This window comes from Dromiciops gliroides, chromosome 6 (assembly GCF_019393635.1).
Source record: "Dromiciops gliroides isolate mDroGli1 chromosome 6, mDroGli1.pri, whole genome shotgun sequence".
Classification (NCBI taxonomy): Eukaryota; Metazoa; Chordata; class Mammalia; order Microbiotheria; family Microbiotheriidae; genus Dromiciops; species Dromiciops gliroides.
In genome coordinates this window covers 96,139,307-96,161,115 of record NC_057866.1, presented here as the reverse complement: position 1 = coordinate 96,161,115, position 21,809 = coordinate 96,139,307, and the positions used below count along the sequence as shown (strand labels likewise).

Sequence of the window (21,809 nt, the reverse complement as noted above, 5' to 3'; positions counted from 1 at the left end):
TGGAAATATGTTTTGCATGACTTCATATGTATAATCAAAATCAAATTGCTTCCTTTTTCAAGGAAGGGGTAAGGGCAGGGGGAAGGGAAGGCATGTGGAACTAAAATTTTTTAAATGATTAAAAATTTTTTTTACATGTAATTGGGAAATATTTAATGAAATAAATAAAAAGAAAGTAAGAAAAAAGAAAAAGAAATTTCAGTTGGCTGGTGAATTCTTGGTGCCTCTACATCAATCTTCAAGGAGCTTCCTTTTTTACACCTCAAAAGTACTGTTTCACTTCGTGTCTTCAGAATTTCATTCTTGAAAGTTTTTGCACTTAGGCTGATTTTCTCTATAGAATTTAGTCCATGGGATCTTAATTCCTTTGAACCCTTTAAAAATATGCTTTCCCTAAATCTATGATGCCTATTACACTATGCCTAACTTTGCCTTAGGAACTAGCATTTAAGCTTGTGTCAGTGATGATTATAATGATTTTAAAGTTGAGATTTCAAAACTAGGCACAACGAAGACATTTAAAAATACAGAGGATAGCGGTTTTAAGCTTCTGCTTCCAAAAGCTGTATGGTTCACAGATTACAGATTGTACATTTATATAGTCGGTCACACAAAATCCAGTTAAAGAAAAGGCTAAAACAATATTTGGGAAGTTAAAGCAATGATAAAATAGTTGAGATTTATGCAGTGCTTCTTCAAAGTTTACAAAGCAGAGTGCTTTGCATATTTAATTTGTTTGTGGAAAGAATGAATGAATGCAAAGTACTTTTCGTTCATTATCAAATAAGATCACAATTTGCCTCCTGAAGCAGATAGTACAAGTATTATTATCCCTATTTCACAATGAGGACACTGATGCTCAAAGAAGACACAGGACTATAGAATCACAGATCTATACCTCGGAGAGACGTTGGAGTTGATCCAGTCCAATCTTCTCATATTAAATGGAAGGTCCAGAGAGCTTAAGGGATTTATCCAAGGTCACACAGAAATAGCTAAAGAAATGTTTGGGTCATTCACTAACCTGGCTGTCAGCTTTGGAGAAGTGGCTATTGAAGTAAATATCTTGATCATGGCCATTTTGCAGAGATCAGCAGCAGAGCCTGAAAAAAAGGAAAAGCATCATGTTTTTTATCAGAGACAGGAAGTCTACCTCCCTGGCCATCAGTCTCTTTTAGCTACTTCCTCGCCCTCGCCCTCACCCTCACGGCTGACTCCAACATGATTCCTCAACTAGGCCAGGCCATTTATCCCTGGACTCTTGTAGTCTATAATAGGTTGGAAAATATGCTCCACTCCCATCTCCTAAGCACCTTTCCTAGACTAAGAACATAGATTTTGCATGTACCTTTCCCCAACCATAGCCCTTTCCTCATCAGATTCTCACAGACAATCTGCTCTGTGTTGCTTTCTGCAAGTGCTGCAGGCCCATTTTTCTTAGTAATAGCTGCTTTATGTTAGCTGAGAAAAGGATAGCGGATCCCTCTCTATGACAGTGGAAAGCCCTTATTATCCTGGGAATCTCCTCTGGAAGGCCTTGCTGAAGCTTTTCCTGAAACCTTAATTCTAGTGGGATGGGGGCAGCTAGGTGGCGCAGTGGATAAACACCGGCCCTGAATTCAGGAGTTCATGAGTTCAAATCCGGCCTCAGACACTTGACACTTACTAGCTGTGTGACCCTGGGCAAGTCACTTAACCCTCATTGCCCTGCAAAAAAAAAAAAAATTCTAGTGGGATGTACACACTGGCTGGTGCATGCTATCTTGAGCCAAAGGTCTATTGTTTTCTGATGCAATGATGCTTTTTGAAGTGGTCTAAGTCATCAGTCCCGGTGACCACACCAGTCCTGATGCTGATGTGGAAATTGGAGCATGTACATTCTACTTGCTTCTGGCAACTCAGTGTTGGGTTGAGTCTTTCTAAATGGTTGCTGAGCCAGAACTCTGTAGGAATATTTTATTGCTCAGAGAGGCAATTTACCTCTCAGGTCTTTCTCTTTCTTGTTCCATAGCCTGAGAACTATTCTGGTTTTTTGTTTTTTTTTTTTTTTTTTTTTTAGTGAGGCAATTGGGATTAAGTGACTTGCCTAGGGTCACACAGCTAGTAAGTGTTAAGTGTCTGAGGCGGGATTTGAACTCAGGTACTCCTGACTCTAGGGCCGGTGCTTTATCCACTGCGCCACCTAGCTGCCCCTCTGAGAACTATTCTAAGTTGCACAGAGGAGAGTCAGGTAGGGGAATGGTGCAAGCTTTACCCCACACCTAGCCATATAGAGCCAGAAATTTTGGCAAGCCTATACCTGCAGTAGGGCTGCCTTTCTTTTCTTGTATTTCCTTTCCAAATGAAGTTACTGAGCATCACAGAATCCATATGACCGTGTGAATTTCAGAAGGTCATGAGGTCCTGAATAGCCAGTGAGGCAGCAGCTTCAGTGCCCACAAGAGTGGCAAATTGATGTTATAGCAGCAGCAGCAGGAGAAGGAACGTGCCAGTGCCAAGGGTAGAGCAAGCATTGGAGAGTGTGGGTTCACCAGAAAAGTTCATGGCTCACATTTGAATTTTGATAGGATGGTGCTCAGTAGAGGTGAAACATGAAGTGGTTAGTTAACAGAACTGCCAAGTAATACTATGTCTTAATGAACTTAGATTTTAACTTGGCTCTAAGTTGAGTTTCTGAGTCCTGTCTAAACTGTTCTACAATGGCATGCTGTGGTTCCCTTATGCTTATCATTGCTTTCTGTTGGGTAATAAAATGACCAGTCTCATACCTGATTCATATGATGTCAATTGGGGACCTCTTTTGCTTTTTACTACAGCCCCAGATAGTGTTGTCCCTGAAGTAGCTGTGTAGAGATGATAAGCGAAAGAATGTGAGAATTGGGAAACCTGTTGAAGAGTCAGGCAACTTCAGAGCAATGAACTCTGAGCAAATCTGGATGGCAGGTAAAAGACAGAGACTGGCAGAAGATGCCAGCCCTTATGGCTTAAGCAAAGTAATACCTTAGCTAGCTACTGGAAGACATCTTAAAGATATTTTGGTTCAATTCCTTTAAATTACAGGAAAGGAAACTTAGGCCCAGAGAAATTAAGTGCTCAAGGTCTAGTGCTAGGAGATATCCATGAAATACTGTGCTATTTCTACAATATCATATCACCTCCACTTTGTAACAACTTATTCTCCTTAACCTCACAGGCAAAGGAGAAAGAGGAGGAAATCGGGCTCCAGATAAGTTGTTTTTTTTGTATGCCATTGCATCAATATTAGCTTACTTCCAGAAAAATCATGCCAATCAATTGCTTTATGGTTTATTTCACTTACCATCCCTGTGGCTTCCCAGCCCCAAACATTCTTCTCTGATCACCACTATCTTACGTGCTATCTCCTCATATTAGAATGTAAACTTCTTGAGGGGAAGGGCTACCTTGCTTTTGTATTTGTATCTCAGTGTCTGGCACACAGTGTTTAATAACTACATTCCATTAATTCATTCATAGGAGGAGAGACTATAATGTGCCTATTTTTTTTTTAATACCAAGACTTATCTATCCAAATGAACATTGCCCCTTTCAAGATATAATAGAATTTCAGAGCTGGAAGGAATCTCAGAATCCAGAGTCCATAACATCACAGGACTTATCTCTGATGAGAAGTCATCTGACTTCTGCTAGAAACTCTCTAGTGATGGAGAAACCTGTTCCTTCCCCATTCTACTCTTCAGAGAATCAGAGAATTGCAGAGTTGGAAGGGATTTCTGAGGTTACATAGTACAACTTTAACAGTCCAGGCATGCTCTCTCACATCCCACATTCACAAGACCACCTCTGGTGATGGAGGACAGCTTTCCTTGTCAGAGCCTGTTCCCTTTTACTGAGTAGAAATCTCTCTCCCTGTCACTGCCACTGCCACGCCTGCTTTCTATTTATGCCTCTGGGGCTACACAAGACACTTGTGATTATTATTTCTTTTGCACATGATGGCCTTTAGCTATTTAAAGACCTCTCTCATCACCAGACCAGATCGCACAAGGTGGCACTTTACAAAGTGCTTTCCTCATGGCAACCTGGGCAGCTTGGTCACATGTCAGGCTGATGATCCTCATAGGACAGAATGGAAGTTCAGAGAGAGGAAGAGTTTGTCCAAAGTCACACAGGTAGCAAGCAGAAGAGCCAGGTCTTCAGACTCCTAAGCCCACCAGTGCTCTCACCACTACACCACATTGTTTCACAAACTATCATGGATCTTCAGTTACTTTGTAAAGTATCTTTCACAGAGCTGGCTTTTCATCTTGTTCTTTGAGAGGCAGTGTGATACAGTGGAAAGAGCCCTGACCTTGCAGTCAGGAAGTCTCTGAATCTTCCCACTGATACTTGGGACAATGAATGTGTCACAGAACCCTTCAAAGCCTCAGTCTCCTTAGCTATAAAATGGAGATAAGAACAAATAATTATACTTACCTTGCAAGGATGTTTTAGGAAAAGTATTTTGTAAACCTTAAAGTATTACATAAATGGGAGTTATTCTTTTCAAGTCATAACCTTTAATTGGAAGATGCGTGTGAGTGTAACTTGTGCAACCAAGTCCTTTAGTTTCTTGTCCAGGGTTTCCTACTCCCTGGAAATGCTTTCTTCTGGTGGTAGCAATTGTCCTCTAATGAATCACCTATAATGGGTGGCATTTCACAGATTTGGTAAGACCTGACCAGTTCTCTGTTGTGTCCTAGATACATCCTTTCTGGGAAGATGACCCATCAGCTACACGCCCCTTTGTCACCAACCACTCCTTTGGGCAATAACTGCTGGCATTTGTGGATGTTCCTTGTTATTCTATGGAAAATAGGAAACTGCTTCTTCCTCAAGAAGTCTTCAATCCAGCGTATCTAGGTGGTGCAGTGAATAAAACACTGGCCCTGGATTCAGGAGGACCTGAGTTCAAATCTGTCCTTAGACACTTGACACTTAATAGCTGTGTGACCCTGGACAAGTCACTTAACCCTCATTGCCCCCCCCCAATTTTGTGACCCTTTGTGGGAATACTTTCACTCCTGTTTTATAGCTCCCAAGTTTTTCTTCTTCTTCTTCTCTCCTTTACAATTTTTACTAACCAGATGTCATGAATCTGGTTAGTAAAAGTCATGACCCCATTTCAACTCCCTTTTTCTTCTTTTTTCTTTTATTTTTGCAGGGCAATGAGGGTTAAATGACTTGCCCAGGGTCACACAGCTAGTAAGGGTTAAGTGTCTGAGGTCGGATTTGAACTCAGGTCCTCCTGAATCCAGGGCCGGTGCTTTATCCACTGCACCACCCAGCTTCCCCCTCAACTCCCTTTTTCTTATAACACTTTTATTTCTAGCTTTCTTATATTATTTTTCCTATCCTAGGAAGTCTTCATCTTTCCTAACATGTCAGTAGAGAGGGGAATTCTGCAAGGCCTTTCATCTCATCAAGTAAGAAGACCAATTTGCATCTAAAAAGTGTATATATCATAATAGTCATGCCAACTATTCCCATTTTTAGAGGCCCAGACAATGTAGCACTGGCTATGGAGGCCTATGAGATGTATTTGTAATAGACATCTTTGTTTCATGACTTTGAACTGTTCTTGTGCCTTGTCCCATCTTCTATCACTAGGATTGTATATTCCAGGTATTAGAGTGCCTGCACTTTTATGATTGGTCAACCTTAATGTTTAATTGTTCTACAAGGGTTTATTGCTATTGGGCCATTACCTTGGTGCTGGAAATTACTGACTCATGATGCTTTTTTTTTTTAATTAAAATTTTATCTCATTTCCAACAAAGATCAGTCTTCTCTTACTCCCACTTCCTTCTCTCATTCCCTATTTTTTTTGCAGGGCAATCTCATTCCCTATTAAGAAAACACAAAACCCTTTCTACAAACCCTTAGAGCAAAACAAAATAACTTTTCATGTTGGCCAAGTCTAAAAAATATATGTCTCAGTCCATTACCTCTCTGTCAGGAATTTGGCAACATGTTTCATCAAGGGTCCTCAAGAATTATAGTTAGTTAGTTAGCCATAATCCTTTGCGGCTACCCTTGAAATATTCCACAGTCAGGGCAGCTAGATAGCGCAGTGGATAGAGCACCGGCCCTGGATTCAGGAGTACCTGAGTTCAAATCCGGCCTCAGACATTTAACACTTACTAGCTGTGTGACCCTGGGCAAGTCACTTAACCTCAATTGCCCCACAAAAAAAAAAAAAAAAAAAAGAAATATTCCACAGTCAACTGGCTTTCCTGACACCTGTTCTATGCTACCAATTCTCACTGATGCAGCACTTAGGCAATTGGTCCTAAGTGTCATGATCTCAGGCTATAGAGATTAGTTCACTAAGTTGCCCAAGTTTGATAGTAGTGAGATGGAATAACTAGAGACTACTTGCTAGAGGAGCTGAAAATTACTCAGCTGTTATTGACTGCTGCAGTTAGCTTGAATATTTTTGTAATATATTTAAAAAGTCACATTCTAGAAATTGACAGACCTTTATAAGAGAAGTCACACATATACTAGAAAGCACTATTAGAGAAGTAGCATATATTGACAAATACACCCACAGAGAAATTCATTTAACTGTGTTATACTATATCAGATCTGGCAAATTCAAGGACTAGGAATAAAAGGTTATCATTTTACCTTGGACTACAAAGTTTACTGCCTGTCTTTCCGCCTGAGTTCTCAGTCTGTAATCCTTTGCATTGATATTTGGTAGGGGTCTTCTGCGTCCCATGATGGAAACCACATATCCTTTGGTTGTATGAAAGAGAAACAGGTACAATTGAATAGGTACTTTGGAAGTGGAGTACGTGGAGCACAGACACATTAGGGTGGGGGGCCAGAAGGGACCTTAGCAATCATTTATTTAGTCAACCTCATCATTTTACAAGTGTGGAAACTAAGGTCTGAAGAAGGGAAAGAATGGACTTAATCACTTCTATCCTCCCCTCCTGGGATAGCCTGTTACACTTTGTTAGTTTTTTTTAATTGTTAGGAAGTCTGTCCTTACATCACATCTACATTCAACTCTTTGCACTTCCTACCCACTGCTTTTGGTATGCCTGTAGAACAAGTATAACCCTCACTTACATGCTAGTCCCTCAAATACGTGTAGGCATTTATCAGTCCCCTTTAAATCTTCCCTTCTCTAGGCAAAATATTCCCAGTATTTTAACCATTCCTTATATGGCATGATCTCAAGGCCCTTTACCATACTGGTTACCCTTTTCTGAATGTTCATAAGCTCCCATAGGTGCATACACACACACACACACACACACACACACACACACACACACACATAAACATTAGTCTCTCACCTCAACTTCTTCAGTTAGGTCACCATCTGCCTTTTGGATATCTCAAACTGACTATCCTGTGGGCATCTCAAACTCCACATGATCAAAACAGAACTTGTTATCTTTCCCCTGAAACTCTCCCTTTTACTGAACTTTCCTATTACTTGTGAGAGCACTACCACCCTCCCAACAACCTTGGTGGCATCTTCAACGCCCTACTTACACTCACCTCCACATATCTAACCCATTGTAAATTGCTGTCATTTCTCCCTTCACAACATCTCTCAGATATGTCCTCTTCCACTCATGTAGCTACCCTACCAGTTCAAACCTGCATCACCTCACACTTCGACTGTTGCAATAGCCTTTGGGTGTGTCATTTAGTTTTAAGTCTCTTCCCAATCGAATCCATCCTCCACTTACTGCCAAGGTGATTTTTTTTTTTTAAAAAAGGATCACTTCTCAAACTTTTTGGTCTCAGGACCAAAATGATTAAAAATTATTGAGGACACTCCAAAGAACTTTTGTGTAGGTGATATCTATCAATACTTAAGTTAGAAATGGCATCTTTGTATCGTTATGAAAATCATTTTACCCTTGAGAACCCCCTACTTCAGATGCATTGGCTCTATTACACTTGTCTATGTTATGTTCTTCTCCTCTACTAAAGGATCGGAACCTCTTTGGTTTAGCCTTTGTGGACTTTTTGCCTCATAGGACTTTTGCAAAGTGGATGCATAAATTGTTGTCCTTTTATTGACTTGGAGGTCTTTGGAAAAAGAACAAGGAAAACAAGGAAATTGTCCGAGGCAACATGAATGATCCCTTAGTTAATTGGAATTTTGGTCTGGCCCCTGACCCATTTTCCTGACCTACAGATAGAAAGTTTTTCCTTGTACTGCAAAAAAGTAACCAGTAACAGCATTCCCCTGGGATCCATAGAAGCCAATTATAAACAATCACAGGAAGATGTTGGAAATGCTCTTCAAAAATCAAAAAACGTTTCCTGAGAAACGGTTACTGTTGCATTTCCTCAGGAAACCAATTTTATAACACTGAACTGTTCTTCACTATGCGTGATAATAGCAACTGCAAATCTGAAAATTAATTTCCCCTATGATTTGTGGTAAAGAGTAATTTTTGTACTTTTGACCATTGGCTTTAGAGCTGGAAGGGAGACCAACTATTCTAAACTCTCCCTTTTAAAGATGAGAAAAGTAAGGCCCAGAAAGTTTTGTGAGTTACTAAAGGTCACCCAAGGTAGAGCAGGGATTCAAACCCAGGACTCTTATCTCCAAATCCAGCATCCTTTCCATTATCATGTGCTGACTTTCTTTTTCTAAAAACATTTTAGAAATTCTGAACCTGACAAACTCCAAACAAAATGAGCATTTCCATATATATTACAGAACAGATTTATACATGAAATTGCAAATCTCAATCAGAGTTTTTAACATTTTTCATTTTATTTAGAATTTCCCCCAAGTTCCATTGTAAAAAAAAATTACCAAATTTTTTTTCACATTGATTTTTTTTTCAATTTCTTTCATTTTTTCTTTTATTCCTTTTCTTTTTTTTATGAGATATTTTATTTTTTCCGTTACATGTAAAGATAGTTCTCAACTTTTGTTTATACATGCTTTACAATTTCAGATTTTTCTCCCTCCCTCCCCTCCCTCCCCCCTCCCCTAGACAGCAGGTAATCTGATATAGGTTATATCTATATATCTCTATACATATACATATATATATATACACACATAATAACATTAATCCTATTTCTGCATTAATCCTGTTACAAGAGAAAGAATCAGAGCAGTGATGCAAAACCTCAAAATAGAAAAAAAAAAACAGCACCCAAAACAAAAGAAATAATATGGTTCAATCAGCATCTATACTCCACAGTTCTTTCTTTCTTTTTTTTTCTTGGATTTGGAGATCCTCTTCTATCATGAGTTCCCTGGAACTCTTCTGTACCATTGCATTGGTGAGAAGAATATAGTCCATCACAGTAGGTCAACACTCAATGTTGATGATACTGTGTACAATGTTCTTCTGGTTCTGCTCATCTCACTCATCATCAGCTCACGTAAGACCCTCCAGGTTTCTCTGAACTCTTCCTGCTCATCATTTCTTACAGCACAATAGTATTCCATTGTATTCATATACCACAACTTGTCCAGCCATTCCCCAATTGATGGGCACCCCCTCAACTTCCAATTCCTTGCTACCACGTAAAGAGCAGCTATAAATATTTTTGTACATGTGGGTCCCTTTCCCCCTTCCATGATTTCTTTGGGCAAAAGACCTAAAAGTGGTATTTCTGGGTCAAAGGGTATGCACAGCTTTATCGCCCTTTGGGCATAATTCCAAATTGCTCTCCAGAATGGTTGGATCAGCTCACAGCTCCACCAACAATGCATTAATGTTCCAATTTTCCCACAGCCTCTCCAACATTTATTATCTTCCTTTTTTGTCATTTTAGCCAATCTGATAGGTGTCAGGTGGTACCTCAGAGTTGTTTTAATTTGCATCTCTCTAATCATTAGAGATTTAGAGCATTTTTTCATATGGGAATAGATAGCTTTGGTTTCTTCATCAGAAAACTGCCTGTTCATATCCTTTGACCATTTCTCAATTGGGGAATGACTTGGATTCTTATAAATTTGATTTAATTCCCTATATATTTTAGAGATGAGGCCTTTATCAGAAGCACTGGCCTCAAAAATTGTTTCCCAGCTTTCTGCCTCCCTTCCAATTTTGGATGCATTGCTTCTGTTTGTACAAAAATTTTTTAATTTAATATAATCAAAATCATCCACTTTGCATTTTATAATATACTCTATCTCATGTTTGGTCAAAAACTGTTCTCCTTTCCAAAGATCTGATAGGTACACTATTCCTTTCTCTCCTAATTTACCTATGGTATCACCTCTTATGTCTAAATCATGTATCCATTTTGACCTTATTTTAGTATAAGGTGTAAGATGTTGGTCTAAGCCTAATTTCTGCCATACTATCTTCCAGTTTTCCCAGCAGTTTTTGTCAAATACTGAGTTCCTATCCCAGAAGCTGGAGTCTTTGGGTTTATCAAACACTACATTACTAGTGTCACTTACTACTGCATTTCCTGAGCCTAGCCTATTCCATTGATCTACCATTCTATTTTTTAGCCAGTACCAGATAGTTTTGATGACTGCCGCTTTATAGTAAAGCTCCAGGTTTGGTACCGCTAATCCACCTTCCTGTGAATTTTTTTTCATTATTTCCCTGGATATTCTTGATTTTTTGTTTTTCCAGATGAATTTTGTTATTATTTTTTCTAGCTGTATAAAATAATTTTTAGGTAGCCTGATTGGTATGGCACTGAATAAGTAAATTAATTTAGGCAGTATTGTCATTTTTACTATATTAGCTCTGCCTATCCATGAGCAATTGATATCTTTCCAATTATTTAGATCTGATTTGATTTGTGTGAAGAGTGTTTGGTAGTTGTGTTCATAGAGTTCCTGGGTTTGTCTTGGCAAGTAGACTCCCAAGTATTTTATATTACCTACCGTTACTTTAAATGGAATTTCTCTTTCTATCTCTTGCTGCTGGACTTTGTTGGTCATGTATAGAAATGCTGATGATTTATGTGGATTTATTTTATATCCTGCTACTTTGCTAAAGTTGTTAATTGTTTCAAGTAATTTTTGGCTTGATTCTCGAGGATTCCTTAAGTATACCATCATATCATCTGCAAAGAGTGATAGTTTTGTTTCCTCCTTGCCTATTCTAATTCCTTTAATTCCTTTCTCTTCTCTGATTGCTAAAGCTAACATTTCTAGAACAATATTAAATAATAGGGGTGATAATGGACATCCCTGTTTCACCCCTGATCTTATTGGGAAGGACTCTAATTTATCTCCATTGCATATAATACTTGCTGATGGCTTTAGGTAGATACTGTTTATTATTCTAAGGAAAGCTCCCCCTATTCACATTGATTTTTTAAAACTTTGTGTTCTAAATTTTCTTTCTCCCTCCCTCCTCAACTCTCCCTATGAAATCAAGCAATTCAATATAAGTCATACATGTGCAGTTATGCAAAACATCTTCACATGGTCAAGTTGTGAAAGAAAATGCACAAAATAACTTTAGAAAGATAAGATAATAAATAAAGCTATACTTCAGTCTGTATTCAGATACCATCAGTTCTTCTGTTGATGGTTTATATTTTTCATACGTCCTTCTGATATTGTCCTGCTCATCATTTCTTTCAGTTACTATTGCTAACCGTATTACCCTCCATCTCATTCCCTCTCCTTGTTATTTACTCTATTTTCTATCTTCCTACACTCTATCCCTCCCCAAAGTGTTTTGCTTTTTACTGTCCCCTTCCCCAATCTGCCGTCCCTTCCTTTGTCTCTCCCCCACCCCATTTCCTTCCCCTCCCACTTTCCCTCAGGGCAAAATATATTACTGTATGCACTTGAGTGTGCATATTATTCTCTCTTTGAACCAATTTTGATGAGAGTAATGTTCACTCACTCCCTGACTCCTTTCCCATCTTCCCCTCCATTCCATAAGCTTTTTCTTGTTTCTTTTATGTGAGCTACTTTACCACATTCCATGTCTCCCTTTCCCTTTCTTCCAGTGCATTTCTCCTACCCCATAATTTTATTTTAAAGATGTCATCATGGGTCTGCTAGGTGATGCAGTAGACAAGCATCAGCCCTGGACCCAGGAGGCCCCAAGCCCAACTCTGGCCCCAGACATAAGCCACCCCACCCTGCCTGCCCCACAAAAAACAAAGATAAACAAAAAATAAATGCTTTACAGATATCATCCCTTTATATTCAATTCACACCTGTGCCCTTTGTCTAAGTATATTCATTTCAGCTGCCCTAAAACTGATAAAGTTCTTATGATTTAGAAGTATTATCTTCCCATGTAGGAATGTAAACAGTTTAATCTTTTAATATTCCTCATGATTTGTTTTTCCTGTTTACTTATTTATGCTTCTCTAGGGTCTTGTATTTGAAAGTCAAATTTTCTATTCAGTTCAGATCTTTTCATCACAGATACCTGAAAGTTCTCTTTTTCATTGAAGTCCCATTTTTTCCTCTGAAAGATTATAATCAGTTTTTCTGGGTAGGTGATTCTTGACTGTAGTCCCAGTTCCTTTGCCCTCTGGAATATCATATTCCATGCCCTCTGGTCATTTAATGTAGATGCTGCTAGATCTTGTGTTATCCTGACTGTAGCTCCACAGTATATGAATTCCTTTTTTCTAGCTGCTTGCAATATTTTCACCTTGACCTGGGATCTCTAGAATTTGGCTATAATATTCCTGGAAGTTTTCCTTTTGGGATCTCTTTCTGGAGGTGATTGGTGGTTTCTTTCAAATTCTATTTTACCTTCTGCTTCTAGAATATCAGGGCAATTTTCCCTGACAATTTCTTGGAAGATGATGTCTAAACTCTTATTTTGATCATGGTTTTCAAGTAGTTCAATGATTTTCAAATGATCTCTCCTGGATCTATTTTCCAGCTCAGCTGTTTTTCCAAGGAGATATTTTACATTGCCCTCTATTTTTTTATTCACTTGGATTTGCTTTATTGTGTCTTGGTTTCTCATAAAGTCACTAGCTTACATTTGTTCAATCCTAATTCTTAGGCAATTATTTTCTTCAGAGAACTCCTTTCCCATTTGGCTTTCCAAGCTGTTGACTTTTTTCTCATGACTCTCCTGTATTGTTCTCATTTCTCTTTCCATTCTTTCCTCCATCTCTCTAAATCTTCCTTCTATCTCTCTTACTTTCTCTTCAAAGTCCCTTTTGAGTGCTTCCATGGCCTCAGACCAATTCATATTTTTCTTGGAAGTTTTGGATGTTGGAGCTTTGACTTTGTTATTATTTTCTTCTGAGGGTCTATTCTGGTCCACTTTGCCCCCCAAAAAGCTTTCTATAGTCCACTTCTTTCTTTTCCTACTCATCTCAACCCGGAAGCAGATGTCTGATTGAAATCTGATTCTCTATGGTCAGAAGCTTGGCATGCCTGTGCCCCCCCCTCACTGGGCCACCACCACTAGAATCTGCCCACTGGATCAGAACCTGGGTGCTTTGCCCCAACTCAAGCAGAGGGCGCAGCCACTTCACCCTGGCAAACTGCTGAACCCCCGCAACTGTCTGTGAGCTGAGCCCCAGAAGAAGCTGCTGGTGCTGAAGACTCTGAGGCCCTGTCAGTGCTGTCTGTTCCAGGCTGGGTATGCAATGCGTGTCCAGCTCCTCTCTCCAACTGTGGGCTGAGTTCCAGAAGCAGCTGCTGCCACAGTTGAGTCAGAGGTTCCCAAGGCCTGGTTCTCTGGAGCTGGGGCTGGGTCTGCTCAGCGCCACCCCGGTACAACAGACTCTATGCTATCTTTGGCTGGATCCTTTTTGGGGTTCTGCTGCTCCAATAATTGTCCTATGGCATTATTTGAAGGCATTTAGAGGGACTTGGGGGAGAGGTCAGGGAAGTCACTGCCTTTCCTCTGCCATCTTGGCTCCACCCCCAATTATATAGAGTTTTAAATATGCAGCATTCAAAGCTGTCCTGCTTGCCTGTGATTCCTTCAAGTCTTCTCTCTCATGGAGAATGGTCTAACTGCCTATTCATTCAGAGCATCTCAGCTTTGGAGCTGGAAGTCATCTTAAAGGCATCTCTGTAGTCTAGTGACCTCATTTTATGAATGAAGGAAACAAAGGCCATAGATATAAAATATACTCAAACCTCAGTCTTCTGACTGTCAAGTCCAAGGCTCTTTCCAATATACTATGACTACTTCTCCATAGGTGTAAATTTCAGGAAGACATTTTGGAGATAATATAAATAAGAATGTCCTAACATCCAAAGCTATCTTAAAATGGAATTCCTTACATCGGTAGGCAATTATCTTCCCATTGATGGAGATATTCAAGAAGAAGCTGGACAGTGATCTGAAAAGGATTCTGTGGAAAGGACTCATTCGTTGGGCAAAGAGATACCCTGTTTGCTCTTACAAAATAGAGCTAGGAGCACTGCAGGGTTGAGAGTCATAGAGAAACAAATATCAGGTCAAGGTAAGAAAAAACATTTCTAACAATAAAAGCTGTCCAACAGTGGAATTAACTACTCTGTGAGGTAGGTGTTCCTTATCACTGGAGATATCAATTGATGATTCTGAATCAAGATCCAAGTGAGAGCTAACAAACAAAAATGCCAGCCTGGGTTGGTAGCTGGGTTTCTTTAGAGCAGCAAAATTTAAGGGGTTGAGACAAAAGTGAGAAAGTGGTTGCAGAAGGATGATTTAGGATATGGAGGCAAGATATGAGGCATGCCAGGGAACTGACAATAGGTTTATCCTGTACTCCTAAAGCTTCAGCTTTTAATGTATGTGTTCCCTACTTCTGCCATGTACTGACATATTGGTATAGTTCTAGGGGAGATCTATCAGTCCCTTTCCTGACTTAAGCCTGTGAGCTCATTCATGTATTCATTCAACAAAAATATATTAAACGCATATTGGGTACAAGGTATTTTGATAAAAACCAGGAAAGACAGAGTCCCTGTTTTCCAAGAACTTATCACATAATAAAGGGATAAGACATAAACACAATTATAATATACAATAATAATAAGCATATTAGAAAGGTGAAAACAAAGGGCTGTGTGAGGTTGGAGGGGGAAGATTTCCTGAAGGAAGTGTCATTTGAATTGGACTTCAAAGAATTTGTAGGAATTTAATGGGTAAAGAAAGAGAGGGACATCATAAGCATAGGAAAGTGGAGAAGTAGGAAGAAGTATGCCAAGTTTGGTTCACATCCATTTGTTGACTCTCAACAGAGCAGAGAAACAGCAATAGAAAATTTGTTACCATTGAGGAAAAGTAGGAAGACAGGGAAATGGAGAGATTTAATTACCTTTGTGGTGGCACTGCATGATTGTTTCCTGGGTAAAGTCATGGATTTTCTTGTATTTCTGGAGAAAACTCTCTATAAACTGTCTGGCTTGAAGAGCAGTTACTCCAAGGCAAGCAGCAAGTCGTTCTTTGCCTTAATTATTGATAAAGAACAAAAAAGGAAAGACCTTAAATGGCATCTCACACGCAAAGAAGACGAATCTGTTCACAGGTCAGAGGAAGAACCATTCTATTTATTTAGAAATTGCATTTTGTTCATTCTTAGTTGTGTGTCAAGAAGCAGATCATTTGATTACTACAAATTACTTTAGGCTCACCTTACTCTAAAAAATTATAGAAGCCTAAAATAATAGATAATCTCTCAGGTCTCTTCCAGTTCTAGACACTATGATCCTCCATGATCTTATAGGAATTCAAATGGAAAAAAATGACTAACATTGAACTACAGTGCCTTCTCATACACACTGATAAAAATGTTGTTCTTTTGTTTGTTTGTTTGTTTTTGTTTTTTTGTGGGGCAATGAGGGTTAAGTGACTTGCTCAAGGTCACACAGCTAGTATGTTTCAAGTGTCTGAGACCGTATTTGAACTCAGGTCCTCCTGAATCCAGGGCCAGCGCTTTATCCACTGCCCCACCTAGCTGCCCCCCAAAATGTTGTTCTTAAAGGGGTTTTAGGAAGTCATAAAAGGGTAGTTCCTTTCAAAGGAGGATTAAGGCCAAAACTGATTGTATGACTTATTCCATATGTTATGAAATAACTAATGGATGGAGTTAGGGTTAAAACAGAGATCTCTTCAATATCAGGCCAAATGACCTGCTTCATAGACATATAACTGAGAATGAACAAAATCCAATTTCATCTTTCAAGGCTTTTGGACCTAATTAAGACCATTTGAAATCTTCATGAAAAAGTTATAATTTATTTTGCTACATATTTGAGATTCCATTTCTTTCTTTTTTCTTTTTTTTTTTTTTGGTGGGGCAATGGGGGTTAAGTGACTTGCCCAGGGTTACACTGCTAGTAAGTGTCAAGTGTCTGAGGTCTGGTTTGAACTCAGGTTCTCCTGAATTCAGGGTCTATGCTTTATCCACTGCACCACCTAGCTGTCCCCGAGATTCCATTTCTTATGCCTACTAATGTTTCTTCCTATTTCATGTCCATTACTTCTAGTGATATCTGGGTACTTTGAAGGAAAATTCAGTCTTTGATCACAATGTACTATCACTCATGGCACAGGGTTGGTCCTCTAAGATACTAGGTTCACTTAGATTGAGTCCTATCCTTGGAGCCTGATCTATTAGTTTCTCTCTTTGGTTTGCTACCTCCATCTGGAGTACTACTAGAAAAATCTTTAAATATACTCATGGTCTAGCTCACATCTAGTTTTACTGAATACAGGTAATAAGGTCTCTATCTCTTAAATAGGCACTCAGGCTACTTTTTTTTTCCCTCAGGAAGTTTCATTTTATTAGGTGATACTATCTATTAATATACATGTAAATATGAGAATTGTTTTAGGAGTGAGAGTTTTATAAAGACAAGGCATATGGAAAATGCAAAAAAATTAATGTAAGAAGTTTCAATTTCTAGTTTCAGCTTTGATTATCAAAAACCCATTCTCTCTTCATATCCTTCTATACTTTTAGTCTTCATTAAGATTATGTACTCCTTTTTTTTTTAATGTATGAGGTATTTTATTTTTTCCGTTACATGTAAAGATAGTTCTCAACTTTTGTTTATACATGGTTTACAATTTCAGATTTTTCTCCCCCCTCCCCTAGACAGCAGGTAATCTGATATAGGCTATATCTATATATCTCTATACATATACATATAGATATATATATATACACACACACATATATATATACACATAATAACATTAATCCTATTTCTGCATTAATCCTATTACAAGAGAAAGAATCAGAGCAGTGATGCAAAACTTCAAAATAGAAAAAAAAAAAACCAACAGCACCCAAAACAAAAGAAATAATATGGTTCAATCAGCATCTATACTCCACAGTTCTTTCTTTCTTTTTTTTTCTTGGATTTGGAGATCCTCTTCTATCATGAGTTCCCTGGAACTCTTCTGTACCATTGCATTGGTGAGAAGAATATAGTCCATCACAGTAGGTCAACACTCAATGTTGATGATACTGTGTACAATGTTCTTCTGGTTCTGCTCATCTCACTCATCATCAGCTCACGTAAGACCCTCCAGGTTTCTCTGAACTCTTCCTGCTCATCATTTCTTACAGCACAATAGTATTCCATTGTATTCATATACCACAACTTGTCCAGCCATTCCCCAATTGATGGGCACCCCCTCAACTTCCAATTCCTTGCTACCACGTAAAGAGCAGCTATAAATATTTTTGTACATGTGGGTCCCTTTCCCCCTTCCATGATTTCTTTGGGCAAAAGACCTAAAAGTGGTATTTCTGGGTCAAAGGGTATGCACAGCTTTATCGCCCTTTGGGCATAATTCCAAATTGCTCACTCAGGCTACTTTTAAATAAATACCACATATTGGACAGTCTGTCAACCTACAAAAATATGCATAAGATTCATAGAACTCTCAGTACAGATACAATAACAAATAAAGGGAATATGAATTGTGTAGTGAAAAGAGTAATGGACTTAAATCAAGAGGGCTTTGGTTCAAATCCCAGATCTGCTAATTATTAATTATGTGGCCTTAAGCAAGTCACTTAATTAGTTCTCAGTTTCCCTATCTATAAAATGAGGGGGTCAGGTCAAATGACCTCTTCTAGCTCTAAATCTATGAAAACATTTAAATAGCCCATCAGTTTAGTCCTAGAAAAGAACTGAACTTGGGGTTGCTATTGGGGCCTTATAAGCCTGACATTCTGAGGAAATTTCTTTCTCCTAAAGGGTCATAAAACTTGTAGTAGGATATTGTGGCTTAGACTTCCTCTAGGTAGTAAATATACTCTGAGGGATGTTTAATATGCAATTTCCTTCCCATCAGATGTCATCACTGGACATCTTACTAGCTTTGTTCTCTAAGTAGGACACTGTACAAAAATGACACAGATGATCCTTCCCCCCTTCCTCCAGAATCATGATCCTTGAGGAAATCCACATTGCTCTAGAAGGTCTGACTTCAGAATTCTTCAATTTTGAACTCCCTCCACCAATTTAACATTCTATTTTCTCCCAATTACATGTAAAAAATTATTTTAACATTCTTTTTTTTTTTTTTTAGTGAGGCAATTGGGGTTAAATGACTTGCCCAGGGTCACACAGCTAGTAAGTGTTAAGTGTCTGAGGCCGGATTTGAACCCAGGTACTCCTGACTCCAGGGCCAGTGCTCTATCCACTGCGCCACCTAGCTGTTCCGTTAACATTCTTTTAAAAAGAGTTTTTAAAAAGCACCTGTAGGTGCTTTTCTTTTTTGTTTTTCATCTCTTTGGGATACAGATCCAGGAGTGGTATTGCTTGATCAAAGGGTATGCATGCGTTTTATAGCCCTTTGGGCATAGTTCCAAATTGCTCTACAGTTGAATCAGTACACAACTTCACCAACAGGGTATTAATGTTTCAATTTTCCCACATCCCCTCCAACATCTGTCATTTTCCTTTTCTGTCACATTAGCCAATCTGATAGGTATTGGATGGTTGCTCAGAGTTGTTTAATTTTCATTTATCTAATCAATAGTGATTTAGGGCATTTTTTCCTATGACTATAGATGGCTTTGATTACTTTGTCTGAAAACTGCATGTTCATATCCTTTGGCCATTTATCAATTGAGGAATGATTGATTTCTATAACTTTGACTCAGTTCTCTATATATTTGAGAAATGAGGTCTTTAATCAGAGAAACCTGCTGTAAATTTTTTCATAGTTATGATTACTAGGTATTTCCCTCCTTCCTAATTTTCCCCATTTATCCCGAGCACATGCTCTCTCTCTTTCCCCTCAGCCCCCTTTCACACTGTCCTTCTCAAAGTGTTTTGTTTCTGACTTTTACCTCTCCCAATCTGCATTCCCTTTTATCAGCCCCACCCCCTTCTCTAATCCTCTTTCCCTCCTACTTTCCTGTAGAGTGGGATAGAATTTTATACCCATCTAAGTATGCATGTTACTCCCTCTACCACTCCCTTCTTCCCCTCCACTATAAAAGCTCTTTTGCACCTCTTTTATGGCAGATAATTTACTTCATTCTTCGATCTGAAAATGGCCAAGCAGAAATGTATGTATTAAAAAAAAATCAGAATGGATAGAAGAGGTGATTTCATAATTTGGGAACCAAGATCAAAACTGAGCTGAAATCCTAAAGCACGCACCCTAGTCACAAATACTAAAGCACAGGGCCAAGGGGAAAAAAGAGATTATGCTTCAATTTGACATAGCCTATTAATGATGACTCCCTTAATTAGAGTGGAGACATTCTTGGAGAAGACCCTTGGATTGTCACACATCCTTCCAGCAGCCCATCTTTCACCTCTCCCCTGCCTGAAGCCTGGAGCACAGAAAGCCGAGGCCCTGTTCTTGTAGTCAAGGTACTGCAGCATACCTGGAGGAGACATTTCATGGTAGCCCACTTTCCAAACACCACTATGGCTCTAAATTCTATTTCAAACTCTGCAAAGCTTCTATCAGCTTCATTTTGCTGAGGCAGCATGGTCTAGTATGACACTTCTACTTTTCAATCTAATCCTTGGGCATTTTGTCTCATTGCATTAGTCGAAAGTAGCATATGCAAATATCACCTTTTGAACTGTCAATACTCTTCTCATTTCTCCTCCTGCCTTCCTAGCCCCACTTTAGCTCACTTCTCGTTTTTCCTGGTACATTCCAGGAGACTCTGGAATCCAAACTCTATTGTCCACAGACTTCTCTGGAGCCTGTGATCACCCCTATGCTTTCTTACTCCTATTTTAGTACAGGTAAAGAAAGTTTTCATATCTGTCAGTCTGGCACCTTGGCAGAGTGTTTCTAGAGGGGAGTGGAGGCCATGTGTAAACAAACGGTGAGTCATTAGCATGAGGTTCATGAAAAGGGTGATTTTGTTGCTTTTAGCTAAGGCAGTTGGTGACACGAAAGTTTCCACCCCAAGCCTTAATGTCTAATTTTCTCATTGTCCCACATCCCTGACAGCTGGAATTACTGTGTGTCTGCTGTTGTTTGCTCAGGGGGGGTGGGTATCTGTGTCTTCTGTTGGAAGTTGCTCCACAAAGAACCATATCATAGGGTCACTTGACAGTAAGATAAGGCATTGCGCCAAGCAGCTCAAATGGAACTCTGTTCTGAGATTCATCTAGGCTTTTCTGAAATGCCCTTAGGACTTTTTTTTTAACCTATGAGCTGTTGATATGATGAAATAACTTATTCATATGAAACTGACATTGAGTAGTTATAAAAGTTGGAACCTATTAAAATGAAAGCTTAAGGGATAGGAAATTCCAAGGGTCATCTTATTGATTCCCTTCCACAATCTTTTTTTTTAATCATAAAAGTATTTTATTATTTTTCAGCTACATGTAAAGATAGTTTTCAACATTTGTCTCTGTAAGATTTCTAGTTCCAAATTTTTTCCCTCCCTCCCTTCCCTCCCTGCTCCCCAAGACAGAAAGCAATCTAATACAGGTTATATATATATATGTACAATCATGTTAAATATATTTCTGAATTAGTCATGTTGTGAAAGAAGAATCAGAACATAAGGGAAAAACCTCAAAAAAGAAAAAAAAAAACAAAAAGTAGAAACAGTATGGTTCAATCTGCATTCTGATTCCACAGTTCTTTTTTTCTAGATGTGGAGAGCATTTTCCATCATGAGTCCTTTGAAATTATCTTGAACCATTGTATTGCTGAGAAGAGCCAAGTCTATCACAGTTGATCATCACATGATGTTGTTGATACTGTGTACATTGTTCTCCTGGTTCTGCTCACTTCATTCAGCATCAGTCCACATAAGTCTTTCCAGGTTTTTCTGAAATCCTCCTGCTTATTGTTTCTTACAGCACAATAATATTCCATTACACAATATCTTTTGCACCTATTCCCTCCTTGACACTTTGACTACTGGCCTTCATCACCTCTTGCCTGAACTATGATAATAGCCTTCTAATTTGATTCCCTGATTTTGGTCTCTCTCTTTCTAATCTCTCCTCCACTTATCCTCCCAAATAATCTCCCTAGGGAGCATATCTGACTGTCATTCCCCTGCTCAAAAAACTCAGGGACTCTCTATTGCCTCTAAGATAAGATACAAACTCTTCTGTTTGTCCTATATGGATATAGACGCATCCTCATACACTGAATCCCCTAATTCCCATTATTTCACAGAGGTGATAACCCCTTTTCCTTGCCACTTCTCCCAACACTTCCATCCGCATCCTCCCAAACTCCCCACTCCCATCCCTTTTGGTTTTTCCCTCATGCTATTGTTTCTATTATCCTTTTTTCTTGTTACATGTTCCACTCCATCCTAGAGCTCTTTGCCCCACAATTTTTCCAAATTATGTCCACAGAAACCTGGCTTTCTCCACACAATAACTCACCCCCTCACTCACTCCAGTGCTAGCTGCTCTTTTTCTCATGTGC

The 21,809-nt window shown here is 38.9% G+C and overlaps 1 protein-coding gene across 1 annotated transcript in view; it reads right to left on the bottom strand.

The window, feature by feature from the left end:
- POLN (DNA polymerase nu) overlaps window positions 1-21,809 on the bottom strand; it is a 345,265-nt gene that overhangs the window by 57,745 nt on the left and 265,711 nt on the right. The window contains exons 19-21 of the mRNA XM_043972229.1: window positions 15,235-15,366; window positions 6,652-6,762; window positions 1,025-1,103 (exon numbers count right to left, since the gene is read on the bottom strand). Of these exons, the coding sequence (XP_043828164.1) occupies window positions 1,025-1,103; window positions 6,652-6,762; window positions 15,235-15,366 (322 nt within the window). The remainder of the gene's footprint in view (window positions 1-1,024; window positions 1,104-6,651; window positions 6,763-15,234; window positions 15,367-21,809) is intronic.